Below are 15742 nucleotides of genomic sequence, written 5' to 3' on the forward strand. Positions count from 1 at the left end.
ATGACAACGGCGACTGAGTGAATAAACTGGAGCTTTGATATGCCGTTGACGACGATACCACACCGGATGGGACTGCAGAAGAAAAGATTCGCGACGCAACACGAGAAGTTGAATCTGCAACGGATTGCACGTAAAAAATCGAAGAAGAAATTGTCAATGCCGAAGATGGTGACGGCGACTGAGTGAATAAACTGGAGCTTTGATATGCCGTTGACGACGATACTACACCAGGTGGGACTGCAGAAGAAAAGACTTGCGACGCAACACGAGCCGTTGAATCTGCAACGGATTGCACGTAGAAAATCGAAGAGGATGTCATAGCAAACGGCACTTCCGAAGATGACGACGGCGACTGAGTGAATAAACTGGAGCTTTGATATGCCGTTGACGACGATACCACACCGGATGGGACTGCAGAAGAAAAGATTTGCGACGCAACACGAGAAGTTGAATCCTCAACGGATTGCACGTAAAAAATCGAAGAAGAAATTGTCAATGCCGAAGATGGTGACGGCGACTGAGTGAATAAACTGGAGCTTTGATATGCCGTTGACGACGATACTACACCAGGTGGGACTGCAGAAGAAAAGACTTGCGACGCAACACGAGCCGTTGAATCTGCAACGGATTGCACGTAGAAAATCGAAGAGGATGTCATAGCAAACGGCACTTCCGAAGATGACGACGGCGACTGAGTGAATAAACTGGAGCTTTGATATGCCGTTGACGACGATACCACACCGGATGGAACTGCAGAAGAAAAGGCTTCAGTTGGCGAAACACGAGTAGTTGTTATAGTTGAATCCGCGACGGATTGCACGGAGAAAAGTGAAGAGGATGTTACAGCAATCGGCAATAGCAAAGACGGCGACGCTGACGCAGCGGAAGAGCTGGAGAAGACTAATGATTTGACCGACGAAACTACTGCCGGTTCTGACGTCGTAACTTGCGACGTCTGTCGCGAAGAAAAGAGTCCACTAGGTAAAATCAGAGAAGGAGATTCCGCAATAGAAGTTGTTGAGAACAGGGGAATGGAGGTGGTGAACAAAGGAACGCTACTAGACGTTGAAAATATCACTTCACTTGAGACAGAGGTTCTCTCTGCTAAACGAGACGACTGAACGGTTGAAATTGTTGCTGGCGTCGAAGTAGCAGCTTCCCTTTCTTGACACTGATTCGTTGTTTCGTTTACGCGTATTTCTCTCAAAGGACTGTATCCAGCGTCTCGTACGATAGTTACGTTGTCTTTTCCTACGTTCAGCAACACCTGCAAGCGAGATTTGTACGACGGCGAACTTTGCCTTCCAAACATAGAAGCGGTTCGCACGTCGCTGGTAAGTCCTTTGGAATTGGTCGTGACTTGAATAATAGATAAGCCAACGTGCGCTTCCTTGAACGCTGATCTCGCTTCGACACTGTATTCACCAGTAGTCGCATTCTTCATAAGCGCTTGAACAATTCCGCCATGTAAACCAGTACCTTTGTTGCCAGTGGCAATCTTTCCCTGAACAAAGGTAGTGCTATTAAACTGCTCCTGAATATTTGACGTATCACCGGCAAAGTCGTAGAACACAAACGTCTGACTTTCTGGAGCGGCCACATCTCCTTTCTGCAACAAACGAGCAGACAACGTAAAAAGACATCCATCTGCTCCTGGCGCCTGCACGGCTAATTTGGTCACGAAACGCAAGAGGCCAAAATTGACCTGAGCAAAGAACGCCGCATCGGAGCTGGTTATCACTCGATCGAGGTCCACGTCCATGGCAACGATTTGATCCGACAACAATTCGGCTTTGAGCACTTGGCCGCGACTCGATTCAAATCCGTCAAGATTTTCCACAAGGTATATTTGCGTGTAGGCGGCGTCTTTGATGTCGAACACGCAATCGCCGTTCGCATCGCCCGTTTCGCGACGCCCGCTCGGGCAGTCAAGTGTGCTGCACGGCGGAGAGGAGCAGGGCGCGTTGCGACGCGTTCGCGAGGCCACGTCGCGACGCCGTCTCACTCCACCGCTCCCGCCGACGTCGACTTCTACGTTACCGGCGACGAAATCGTACGGTCCGTCGCGCAAAATCGGCTGCGCTCTCAGCGTAGAGTCGGCGAGAGTCGTCACGATTCCCGTGAGCAATCCCGTTCCCGCTTTCAATGCTCGAAACTTCACGTTGCAGACGTGAAAACCAGATCCGCCGCTGTTGGCGTCGGCGGTGCCGCCGAAGTTCACCTCGCCGGGCGGATCGTCGATGCGGGCAAAGAACAGGCCGCCCGGCCAATCCGTGTTCGCCGTGCTCACTTCGATAACGCTAAATAAGTCGTCATCGTAGGAAATTGTCAAGTCGACGGATCCGAGTGATTTTCCTCCCGTGTTGACTCGAACGGGCACAGTGAACGTGTTGCCTACCGTTTGCTCAGCAATTGGGACGCCCACAGATTCTCCAAGATCCACGTCACCGACTGTTGGATCTAGATTACAAGCAAACGGGCTAGTCGATGCCGTCACCGATGTGCCGTTTGCTCGAAAAGTGACCAGAACCAATTTTTTGTAGCTGTCGTGCAACGTTACGCCTCCCGTCTGCGAATCGACCGACGCAATGTCGGGATTAGAACTAGTTAGAGTCATAAGGCCTGGTAGTGCAGAATTTCCGCCGGAGAAAAGATCGGTGTACTCCGTACCGTCGGAAAATGAAGCAGATGCACTCACGTATCGAATCGTTCCTACGACTCCTTTGAGAGTGCTAGGAAAGTTGATGTTCTGTATTCCAGTGACGTTCACTCGATCTGTACTCGTTCTGAGGATCATTCGGCTTGATTTGCGTCCGTTAAAGTCGGCGACAACGTCTACGGCGGCTGGTGCGGCAGCAACTGAAAAGCGATTTCTGCTTGCAATAATCACAGCTGAATTATTTGACACATTCATGCCAGAGTTGAAGACAGCAAATGTCGTCCCCGAATCTTGCGAAACATCGATTGTTTTTGAATTGCTGAGCAAAAGCTTGACTTCCATAGCAGCTTGCTGATAGATTCCAGTGGGACCAATGAGCTCCAGTCGGCTAGCGTCGTGACTAGACGAGCCGGGATACGACGGATAGGGTCTGGCTTGAAGAGAAACACCAGTGGTCGTTGCTACAGTAATCCGGACGCTTTTTTGAGTCTTTACATGAGTAAATAGAACCGTTAGCGTTCCCGTACCAGATCGTCCGTCGGAGTTCGCAACGACGGAGACTCGACCTTGATTTTTGACGATCGTAAATAGACCGTTGCTCGCGGAAACATTGTAGACGGTTCTCGCATCGGTCGTCATATCTCGTGTCCCAGTCGAGTACACTAAACGCACGACGACGCTCGCTGCGCTTGAAATAGCGTCGCGCTGAGGCGCTGTCGCCGGATCGCCGACGGCGGCGAGGGTCGACGCAACAGTGACGGCCACGTCAGTTGGCTCGGGCAAGTCGACAGAAACGGCGCCCGTTCCTCTTGCTATGACCGGCTCTCCAGTGCATCCCGATGGTTGTAGAATAGCAGAAACCAATTCTCCCGATCCACTTCCCACAGCCTTGACAGTCGTAGACGACGATACTGTTAGAACCGAACTATCGGTGCTACTTATTTGAAATCCGGAATCGCTCGAGACGTCTTGATATGCCCCATCGTCGAACCAAAGAACGCCAAACACTTTCGCCGTTTTGTCTTCGAAGTCCAAGTCCTGCATAATCGCTACGTCGATCGACTGGGTCCCCGTCAAACTGAGAGACCCGGAAAAGGGTCCCAATGCGACGCTCGTTGCGACAAATACGTCAATGTAAGCAGCTCGAACAGCCTCATTGCTGCACTCCAACTTGGTGGAACCGAGAGATGCTGCCGGATTGAAAGGATCGCGAATCATCAATTCAGTCGCACCTTCGTTTTGTCCTCGAACTGCGTTTTCTCCAGGCAACGTTGCAATAACTGAAGTGTTTGTAATGAAGACGAAATTACTCACGAAGTCTGTCACGTCCACCACGTGCTCCGTCTTTCCGTCACCAAATGAGGTCGTGACGGAAAACGGCGTTTGCTGGTACAAGGATCGTCTGCAATTACTGCCGGCGTCCAGCCAATTTGACACTCGATTCAGTACACTATCTTTGACGCTCACGTTCAATGGCAAAATAGGCGTCCAAACTTTCACAGGTAATTTCAGCGACAGTAGGTCGTAATTGACTAATATTTGAGCGGAAGAGGATTGCCCTGTTTCGCTTCCGTTGAGTAGAAACTTGTCACAGTTATCAGCTACTTGGACAGTTTCTGTATTATCGCTCAGACAGGTGAGAGATGACGACGGTAGGTTGATTAAAGTTCCATTTTTTCGCCATCCCCTAACAGTTATAGATGATTCAACGGCTTTTCCATCGAGCACAGCCGTGTTCGCCAATTCCGCTTTGTCCGCAAAGCCAACTAAGCCAATGACAGGAGTATCCGATACGTAAACGTAGCCGGTAGAATTGATCCCCAACCGAGTGACGGCGGTAGCGAATCCGGAAGACGGCACGACGCTCTCTTGCTTCACGTTCTCGAGCTCAATCACACGGCAGCTAAAGTTGGAAAAACCATCGAGGTTGGCCGCTGACGAAACTTTCAGGCTGACGGTAATAAGCAATTCCTGGTCAGATACAAGCCCTTGCGGAACCGACTGAAGATCTTTCAGAATCCCCGTCACTGCTCGCTTACGGGCTGTGTCTCCAGCGTACGCGGCCGACCACTTGGAATCGGCCTGTACACCGACAATGTCTAAGCCTTCACCGGCGACGAATTCGATAAGGAAATTTTTCAGAGCGTGCCCGCCGTTGGCGTAAACGGGAATGGTGAAGTGACTGCCGACGAAGAGATTTCTCGCCGGAGCGATGACGTACGAGCCTTTGATTGTCGTATAGGTCGCAGTCGGGTGCAAAACGAGTTGGATTGATAGGGCCCCCATAATTCGATTGGGGGTTACACCGTAGGAAATCACTAGCGGATTACTGACATTGGCGAAGGCTTTAGAAATATCGACGTTCACCGTACAATGACCGCTTGACACGTCGACTGTACACGAAGCCGAGAGCGAGACTCCGTCTCCCTCTACTTTTACCAAAGCTTTCGTTGGAACGGAGACGCGTGTACTGCCAACGCTGTCTCGAACTTGAACCAAGACACGAACGTAGGGATCTTCTTCCCACACATTTTTCTCTAATAACAGAGCGGTAGCATCGAAGGGCGGAAGTCGTTCAATCGTCAAGGATCTAGTCGAGAATAAAGAGCCAAGGCGGCCGCTTATTGATACCGATGCTCCTCGAGGTGAATTGGGAAAAAATCCCAAGGGGAGAGCGTATGTGGACCGACTTCTTCTTTGGATAGATCCCGAGGAAAAACCTCTGGAAACGGAGAATTCTACTGGAGCGATTTCTTCTCGAAGGCCAGTCACTTGAATAGTCACGTTTGCTGACGTGGAATGTCCTGCCGCGTCGGTGGCCCGAACCACAAAATTCAATTCGGAGCGAGATCTGGCATTCAAAGTCGACGAAACGGTAAGCTGTCCGCTTGACGAATTCACAGCAAAAAATTCGGCATCCAGCGAATTGTCTAGAGAAAATGATAGTCTGTCGTTATGATCGAGATCGGTCGCCGAAACAGTCAAAATCTCCGTCCCGACAGGAGCAAAAGCACTGACGGCAGCGACGTACGGTTCGTCGGCAAAAACGGGAACACCGTGATCAAGCAGAGTGATAACAGTTGTCGTTAGGTCGGATCCAAAACCGGTAACGCTTTGGGCAAGGATATCAATAGAGTAGACCAAAGGTGCAAGAACGGTTGTCAAATCTTGCGCTACGAAAACGTTTCCATTCGAATCGATGTTAAATGGTAGTGATGGAATAGCCAAATACACCACCTGCTGGTTTGCCGCCGATTGATCTCTATCAATAGCCTTGACCTGTGTGATAATAGAACCTTTCGGGTAGCTTCGAGTGACGACGGCAGTGTAGAGAGACTTTTCGAACCGCGGTCCGTGTTCTTCTACGTCGAGTACAGAAACGGTGACGTTTGCCTCCGCCGTCAGGCCGATGGAGTCGCTGACTTCGACGGCAAACGTGTAGCTGCTCGTGTTCTCCGCATCTAAAACGCGGGTAGACACTATTAGACCAGTCGTGCGATTGATGGAGAACGGGATAGATGATGAATCCTGAGAGCTGTAGAAGAGTGTGTCTCTCAGGTCGTCGTCATTCGCTGATAAGGTGAGCACTGAACTGCCAACAGGAGAGTTTTCCCTGATCGATCCCAGTATGCTAAGAGACAAAAAGTACGGAGGCGAGTCCGATACGTCGCCTATCCTAATCGTCAGTCCGGCGGATACTGAAGTAGTCGAGTCGTTAGCCCTGACTGTCAGTCGATACACGCTCACCAATTCCCGATCGAGAGGTCCAGCCACTGTCACCTCACCGGAGGCTTTGTCGACACGAAATGCGCTTGCAGGAGGAACGAAGCTGAAATCGACGTCTGGAGTCTCCGAAGGCAAGTCATCATCGACCACCCGAACAGTGACGACGACTTGGCCTAAGGCTGCGTTTTCTGATACGTCGACATCGTATGTAGCGTGATCGAACGCAATGGGACTGTCGTCGATTGGCGTGATAGTGACTGTCACTCGAGTGACGGCCACTTTTGGTTCTCTTCCGCCGTCTCTTGCTTCCAAATAGAACTCGATTGTTTCGTTAGGATATAGAAACTCAAAATCAATTCTTCGTTTTACTGATATTTCACCACTGCTGCTGTTGACGGCGAAATAATGAGAACCCAATCCGGTTTGCAAAATTTCGTACGTCAATTTCCCACTTGCACCTCGATCGCGATCGTCAGCGGTGACCGTAAAAACAGTAGCTCCTACTGGCTCTTCTTCATTTATTGATACGTTATAGCGTGATTGATTGAATTTCGGTGAGTGTGTATTCGTTTCCGCAAGGCCATCAATCGTTATAAAAATCTCGGTGAAGCCGGAATGACCAGCTCGGTCAGTAGCCGCAATAACAAGCGTAACATTTGAAATTCCAGCCACGTTTAGGTCAGAAACGACATAAACATCAGCTGTCGTCGAATTGACGTCAAAAAGACCAGACGACGAAGAGAAGTTGACAGAATACGTTAGCGCGTCGCCGAAGTCTAAATCCGTTGCAGGAACGGATAAAACCACCGTTCCAGGCGACGCAGTAGCCGAAACATTAATAGTGTAACTCCGCTGTGGAAACTCCGGCGTTCCGTAGGCTATAACTTCAATTCTCGCCAAAGCGGCTGCCACTTGAGAGGAGCCCTGAGCAAATAGAGTTAATGAGTATTCTTGCGCGACCGTTACGGGCTTTTGAACGTATAGTTCTCCTGTGCTGGAACGCAATGCAAACGGTGCGGGGGGAACGGAAACGGAAAAGTAGAAGAAACTATCATCTCCTGCCGTTACATCAGGATCGTAAGCCCTCGTCGTAAATAGAACGTGTCCCAAAGGAACGGATAAGCTCACAATGGCGTTATACTCCGATTGTTCGAAAACAGCTCCGAATTCGTCGACGTCGTTTACTGTAACGGTGACATTAGACAATGCAGTCAAACCAATGGAGTCGCGAATTTCAACGAGAAAGGTATAAGCAGTCTCATTTTCCGCGTCTAAAACGGCGGTTGTCGTCACAAGGCCGGTGCTTTGGTTCACTGCGAAGGGCACCGCCTGATTCAACAAGGAATACGTTAGGGTATCGTTGACGTCGTCGTCTCCGGCCCTGATGTACATAACCGAGTCTCCCTGAGGAGAATTCTCGTCAATCGATCCAGCTTGAAAGGGCTGAAGGAAATAGGGCGGAGAGTCCGTTACGTCGCCTACGACGATAGTCAAACTTGCAGTGGACGTCATATTCGTCACAGTGTCGACTAGACGTGCCGTCAAATTGTATTGAGCCACCGTTTCCCGGTCCAACGAGTCGGAAACGTAAACCCATCCAGTCGTGGCGTTCACGGTGAACTTTGTGTTTGCTCCAGAACCGCTCAGCGTGAATTTGACTTGCAGTTCCCTCGGAGGAAGATCTCTGTCGAACGCTCGAAGTCTGACTACTCGTTCTCCTCTTGATGCTCCTTCGCTGACTTTGGCAACGTACGAGGCAGTCTCGAAAACGACAGGATACTCGTCTTTTTCCAAGATTTCGACCACTACGCGAGTGGCGTCCGCTTTAGGTGCTCTACCCCCGTCAACGGCTTCTACAAAAAATTCCAACGTGGTGTTGGGATACAGCAATTCGAAGTCTATCAGTCTCTTCGAGGTAATTACACCAGTCGTTTCGTTTATTTGAAAATAAGCTGCTCCTTGGCCGCTCAGTATCCGGTAAGTGACAATGCCGTCTTGTCCGACGTCATCGTCAGAAGCACTGACCGTAATCAGAGAAGTCCCAATGGGGCTCTCCTCGTCCATTCTTGCATTATATACACTTACATTGAATGTTGGTCTATATTCGTTCGTGTCTTTAAGGCCGTAAACGTAGACGGTCACGTTGGCTAGATCGAAATGCCCAGAACGATCCGTTGCATTGACGACGAAGGAAATCGTCGACAATCCCGGCGGATTTAACTCAGCAGCGACAGTCAGTTCTCCAGACGTCGAGTTGATGGAAAACAAATCAGACTGAGCCGATTTAACAAGGGAATACATCACCTCGTCTCCGACGTCAATGTCTGATGCTGAGACAGTTAATACGACGGTACCGATGACTTCAAATGCAGAAATATTGGCTGTATAGAATTGCGGCTGGAACGTCGGGACGTCGTGATCGATCAAGGTAATCGTAATCGTAGCGAAAGCACTGCCACTAGGGCCGCTTGCTATCACATTAATTACATAGTCGTCTGCTAGAAAGGAGGACAGCAAACTTCTAACCCGAACTTCTCCAGTGCTGAAGTCCACGTTGAATGGTATCGATGGAAACCCGAGGTAGCTTACAGCGCCTTGGTTTGACACGTCGGCATCGACGGCTTGCACTTGCAGGATTACATAGGAAAGCGGTGCACTTCGGGTTACGGTAGCTTCGTAAGACGGCTGGGTAAAAACGAGCCCGTGCTCGTCAACGTCTTGAACGATAACGGAGATATTGGTTCGTCCAGTCAAACCGACACTGTCAATCGCTTCGACTTCAAACAGGTAGCTAATCCGACTTTCGGCGTCGAGAACCCGGGTCGTTTCAATCACGCCCGAGGTGGGATTAATCGTGAAAGGAACAGCCGAGTCTATGAGAGAATACGTGACAAAATCGTTAAGATCATCGTCGGCAGCGGACACGGTGAACACAGAGGTGCCCGCTGTAGAATTCTCCTTCACCGTTCCGGAAAAGAGACGACGACTAAAGTAAGGCGGAGAGTCGGTGACATCGGTCACCCTGACGTGAACAACCGATGACGGCATCGACGACGTCAGTAGCACTGCAGTCATATTATAAATCGCATTGGTTTCGCGATCGAGCGACGCTATCAAAAAAACTTGCCCCGTACTCTTATCAACCTGAAATGTTGATCCAGCTCCGCTTCCAGTGAGATTGAACTGGACGGACGGTCTAATGGATGGAAGATCGTCGTCGACGGCTCTCAGGGTTAGAACCACTTGCCCTACGGTCGCATTTTCGGTCACGTCAGCTACGTAGACGTCGCGGTCAAACTCGACGGGAAACTCGTCGACGGGTAGAACGGAAACGCTTACGAATGCCACGTCGACTTTGGGCGGCTGTCCTCGATCGAGAGCCTCGACGGCGAAGGTGAGAACCGCGTTCGGAAAGAGAGTTTCGTAGTCGAGTCTTCCTTTGACGGAAATTTCGCCCGTTGAGCTGTTTATGGAAAAATATTGAGATTGAGCTCCCGAGGCAATTCGATACGTCAGTTCTCCAGCTAAACCAGAATCCAAGTCAATAGCTGATACCGTCAATATTGACGTTCCCAACGACGCCTCTTCGTGTAAAACTGCTTGATACGTTTGGTTTGTGAACTCTGGTGCGAAATCGTTGACGTTACCAATAGAAACTGCGACAGAAACCGAGGAAAAGTCTCTGGGATTTGATGGATTGAACGCCTGTAGAGTAAAATTGTATTGGCTGCGCGTTTCGAAGTCTAGCGGTTCAGCAACCGTCAGATTTCCCGTGACGCGTCCAATGCGAAAGGCTGTGGTTCCAATCAATCTATACTCCACCGATCCAATGGCTCCCACGTCGTCGTCGCCAGCAACAAACCGTGCAACAGTACTGTTGACAGTTGCGTTCTCTCTGACTTGCACGTTATAAAAAGAACGGCTGAAGACGGGTAGATGATTGACTGTGATCCTAACAATTGTCTCTGACGACAGAGATGGCCGCCCTGCATCGGCTATTCTCACGAGAAGGCTTTCGTCGATGACGTTTGTCAGAGACTTGGCTACGAACACGCGACCACCCGAGTCCACGCCAAACGAAGCCGATGCGTTGACTAGCGAAAAGACGGTAATTCCGTCTATTCCTGTATCGTTGTCTGTCGCGTTTAGGATCACAATGGTGAATCCGATTTTTTCCGTTTCAGAAACGATAAAATTGAGAGGTCCTGGGTCACTGAATTGAGGAGCAAATTCGTTTACCGAATCAACTTGGACGATGACTCGAACAGTGCTGTTTTCTCTTTGATTGCTTTTGGCCAAAACCACCAGCGTGTACTTTGCAGCCGTCTCGTAGTCAATAGAATTCCGAGACGAAATTAGGCCGGTGAGGGCATCGATCTCAAACGCATTTCCCACGTTTCCTCCAACAATCTCGTACTGCACAACGGTCGCGTTGCTGTACGTTTTCGCCCTGACTGTAATCACGCTAGTTCCCGATGAGGAGTTCTCCGATACCGTCCCATTGTAAAGCGGTTCGTCAAAGTAAGGCAAATACTCGTCCGACGGTCGAACTTGAATTACGACGGTTACAAACGATGCTAGTGACGGAACACCGTCGTCTGATGCGGAGACGTTCAGCGTGTAGAAATTCTGCGAGTCAAAATCAAGAACTCCTTGCAGGCTCACGACACCGCTCGAGCTGTTTACAGCAAAGGGGTCACTAGAATCGACCAAAGCGTAAGAAACTCGAGCATTGGCCCCAACGTCTCCGTCGCTGGCTGATACTTTGAGGATAGACGTTCCAATATCAGCGTCTTCTCTAACGGAGCCAGTAAAGGTAGACTTAGTGAACAGGGGAGCATTGTCGTTGAAGTCCGTTACTGTGACAACTAGCACGACGGCTGTCGACAAAGGCGGGGTACCAGCATCTGTAGCAACGACATTGACTCTGTACTCTCTCGTAGTTTCATAATCGAGACTCCCCGCCGTCGTCACTAGTCCGGTTGTAGAGTTAATAGAGAAAATATTCGCGAAAGTGCTGATCGAGTACGTGATGACACTGTTCGAACCGACGTCACTGTCTGTTGCCTTGATAACTACAACACTGCTTCCAACAGGAGAATTTTCCCTGATCGTTGCACGATAAGAAAATAGATCAAACTGTGGAGCGTTATCGTTCGCGTCCGTCACCGAGATGAACGCGGTGGCTGTAGAATTCAAAGAAGGATTTCCATCGTCTTTCACTAAAACTACGAGTTCGTAAAAGCTCTTCGTCTCTCTGTCCAAAGACGCCGCTACGTCTATTACGCCGCTGTCCGACACGATGGAAAACACGCCGCCGGTGTCGCCTCCTATGATGCTATAAGTCAAACGACCGTTTGCCCCAGAATCGGCGTCTTCAGCCCGCAAATCATGGATTACAATGGTTCCTGGCTTGTCGTCTTCGCGTACGGTGCCGTTATACGTCGGCGGCGACGTAGCTGAGATGAAACGGGGTCTGTTGTCATTCAAATCCACGATGTTCACTGTTAGACTAGCGACTGCTGTCTTCGCTGGACTGCGTCCATCTGTCGCTTGAATGCGAAGCGCGTACGACTGTATCGTTTCGAAATCCAACGGAACTTTCGTGTAGACCGTGCCGTTTGATGAACTGATGGAAAATGCCGTCGTGTTTCCCAGAAGAATAGAGTAGGTCAATGGGTCGCCATCTCGATCCGTCGCATTCGTGATGATAACCTGATAGCCGGCCGGAAGATTTTCGTCTACGTCAACAGCATACGAAGACGGTTCAAACTGCGGCGCAAATCGATTCAAAAGAGCGATTGTGATATTCACGTAGACCGAAGACGTCAGCGAAGGAATGCCACGATCTGACGCCGTCACGCGAAGAAAGACACGATCCGTAACTATTCCAGACAGGCTCGCTCTCAGAGAAACGTCGCCCGTCCTCGCATCAATCTTGAAATAATTTCCAACGTTGCCTGATTGTATGGAGTAGAGCACAATTCCTCGTCCGTCCGGATCGCTGGCACTGACACTGACTATAGCTCTACCAATGGGATACGAAGTGTCAATAGAAGCGGAATATGATCCTCGGTCGAACACCGGTGCAATGTCATTAGAATTAGCTACGGTTATGAATAGCTGTGCCGTCGCCGTTCGCGACGGCGTTCCGTGATCCCGTGCCGTTATCGTCAGGTGATAGTTTCTGGTTCCGGCATCATAGTCCAAACTCTTTGCCACTGAAACTTCGCCTGACGACGAGTCGATCGAAAAGCTTTTCTCCCCATTGCCGGAAACGATTTCATACGTCAGACGAGCATTATCGCCTGTATCGCTATCCGACGCCGATAGAACGGCGATCGTACTCCCAACGGTCGCGTTCTCGAAAACGTCCGCCGTAAACGTCGTCTTGGTGAATACTTCGCCGCACGACGTCGTGCACACTTCCAATCGAGCGCCGTCCGTCACGTCGTCGAGAGACACGTTGTACTTGTACACGATGTCGCCGTTTCCCGGCGACACGGCGGAGACAATCGAAAGTCCGCCGTCCAACCCCGTGGGATTGGTAAACGGAAACAAAAACGTGTCAGACGTCAACGACGTCCATTCGGCGCTGCTTGGAACGTTAGGAAAACTGATTTGATAGCAGAGCGACGCGTCACTGGGAAAATATCCGACGGCAAATCCAGCTACAGAGCCGTAGTTAAAAACGGCGGACACTTCATCCGTGGCGTCGATCAGCTTATAGTAGAAATTAAATGAGTCTGGTTTTCTGTTCTGAACCAGAAAGGTGACGTTCGAGAAGCTGTCGTACGTCGCTCCGCCGCTCGGCTTCACTTTGACGTTGACGAATGCCGAGCCGCGACTGTTCTTGCCGAGAATCATCATCAACGAGAGTCTTTTCTGCGTGTCTTGAACCATGTAAAGCGTCGACGTTTGCGAGAGTTCGTACGACGTCGCTGGCGCCGTCGCCGTCGCCGGGTCGGCGCCTGAACCGTAGTAGAACGAGGCGACGTCGTCGATCGGTTGGCCATCTTTATCCGCCGTTATTGGAACGAAAGGACGCTTTTCAGACGCCGCTTCGATGTACGAGGCGGTGAAGCACGTCGACGAGGCATCAGAATCGGCGACGAAAAACGGCGAGTGAAGATTTGGCGACGCAGTAGTAGTCGGATAGATCTTCACCTCCCGGATTGTAAACACGTCTGCCGTGCCCGTATAGAGACCGTACAATCGAAGCTGAAGAACGTCTCCTTCGACGTACGAGCGGTCGTTTCCAAAGAGGGAAGCGTTAAACTAGTAGAACAGTGTACAGGTTAGCAGCTGGATGCCTTTCGTCTACTTACAGTGAAAGATACGTTGGCTTTAGGAACAGGATCGAGCCCCACTAGACAAACAGCGTCTCTCACGCTAAAAGAGAAGCTCATTTTAGCTGACAATACCATCTAAGACATGTAACGTACCTGCTAAACCATTTCGTACAATTTTCCGAAATATACTGCAATGCCCTCCAGGTTTGTCCCCCGTCAGGCGAAAGAAATATTCCGAGAGCGCGTGGCGTCGACGAGGCAAAGTAGACGTCGACTGCGGTGACGTTTACGATCTCCGAAAAGCGAAGAGTCACGTTGGCTTCGGTCGCATTCACTCTCGCTCGCCAAACCGTCGTCAAATCGTCGTCGTTGATAAATTCCGGATAGAAAGCGTTCTCGTTGAGTCGCGCAATAGTCGACGAGCCGTCGGCGCAAAGCGAATCGTCGTCGCCGCTAACTATAGGATGAGAATCGGTGCATAGACACTCCTTGTGGAGTGCCGCTCCCGAAAGAGTCTCCGCGCCGGCGGCGAGACGACCGACGTCGGCGGACGATAACGGTCGCGTATAGATTCGCACGTCTTGGAGAAAGCCGTCGAATGTGTCGCCCACCGCGAGCGTTCCGTCGATCAACGGCGGCCAGCTCGCGTTCGCGTTCCACGCGACGTTGCCGCCCACGTTCGATCCGTCGACGAAGAGGCGAGCCGTGCCAGGCGAAAGGACGACGCCCACGTGAAACCAGGTCTCCGGTCGAGCGTCGCTCGCAACGATCGTTTCCACTTGAAACGAATTGGTAAGGCTAATGTAGGACGAGCCAGACTTTCTCTCCAGAGCCAGATCGAAGAGAATGATTCCATCGACTTCCTGCAGAATCGAATATTTCCTAGAGAAACAATTCTCGTCATGAAGTCGACTTTTCATGAGATGTCCTTACCCGTCGCTTGCGTTGCGTAGGTTGACCCAAGCCCCAACGAAGAGGCCACTATCGAGTTCCGCTCGACTTGGCAATTCGAATCCACGTCGAGTCAGCCGAAGTCCACCGGGACTCGACGTCGGGAAGCGATAGGATGGGGACGTCGAGTTTGGCCTCGAAGGGCCGCTGGCCACCTACAAATATTATGTCATAGCCCCGCCCATTTACGAGATTTATGAGTAACATTAGGATCTCGGTCTTTTTACCGTCGATTTGGCATTTCCGATGCTGAAAAGATCGTAGTATTGACCGTTAGGGCACGTCGTGTTGCAAACATTGTCGCACTGAATTGCTTTTAGACTGGAATCGAAAGCGCAGAATGACTCTCTGCACGTCGAGCTTGTCGATACGATGGCATCCGGGGCGACGTTGTCCGTTCTCGTTGATTGAGAGCTCACGTTCAGGGCGAGAAGACCGATTAGAACGACGGTGACGAAGTGGCGGGAGATTTGGGTTTGTCGAGACGGCGTCTTTTCGCCTCGCGATTTGGAATCATTTGACATTGTCGTTTTAGCAGGTCAAACTCGATGGTGACATACTTTTGTAGCAATCTTTCTCGAGAACACCGCTGCCTTTAGACAACGTGGGCTATGCGACACTCCCCACTTGTGACTACGCACGTGAGCCTGGGAACGAGCGACGAAAATAGCTTCAAAAACGTCACAGAGTCGCCACCCGGACAGACAAAAAAAAAAGGATGGACGCGATCTCTCTTGAAAACGTGCGCATCTGCTACTGTACATAAGATTTAGCTTTATCGAGTGCCTCGCTATCCAGTGCAAAAGTGTCTCCTGCAGTCTTTTTTTTGCCTTCTTTTAGCAGTGCTTTGCACATTGCTCCAATTGTTGCTGTCTCTCGGACCAATTCTTCCCATTTCAATATCATTTCAGAAGCTTGATCTTCGCACCTTCTGTTGTTATTCTCGATAATAGTAATATCTTCATTTGGGACTTCAAGCCTTCTTGCTATATGTTTCCAGTACCCTGCAATGCGCTTGGAAAGGTCTTGTTTCTCATCTGGACTTAATTTTTCAGCCAATCTATCACTAGTGCCTGCAGGAAGTAAATAAATTATTTTCTTTATTTTTATCCCT

General features: G+C 50.3%; 1 protein-coding gene across 1 annotated transcript in view; it reads right to left on the reverse strand.

The window, feature by feature from the left end:
• LOC136196799 (uncharacterized) overlaps positions 1-15742 on the reverse strand; it is a 34947-nt gene that overhangs the window by 18702 nt on the left and 503 nt on the right. The window contains exons 6-10 of the mRNA XM_065986441.1: positions 14856-15701; positions 14611-14783; positions 13831-14559; positions 13714-13777; positions 1-13663 (exon numbers count right to left, since the gene is read on the reverse strand). The exon at positions 1-13663 is cut by the window's left edge and continues 15831 nt beyond it. Coding sequence (XP_065842513.1) covers positions 1-13663; positions 13714-13777; positions 13831-14559; positions 14611-14783; positions 14856-15152 — 14926 coding nt within the window. The 5' untranslated portion in view covers positions 15153-15701. The remainder of the gene's footprint in view (positions 13664-13713; positions 13778-13830; positions 14560-14610; positions 14784-14855; positions 15702-15742) is intronic.

The sequence above is a fragment of the Oscarella lobularis genome, chromosome 16 (assembly GCF_947507565.1).
Source record: "Oscarella lobularis chromosome 16, ooOscLobu1.1, whole genome shotgun sequence".
NCBI classification, from domain to species: Eukaryota; Metazoa; Porifera; class Homoscleromorpha; order Homosclerophorida; family Oscarellidae; genus Oscarella; species Oscarella lobularis.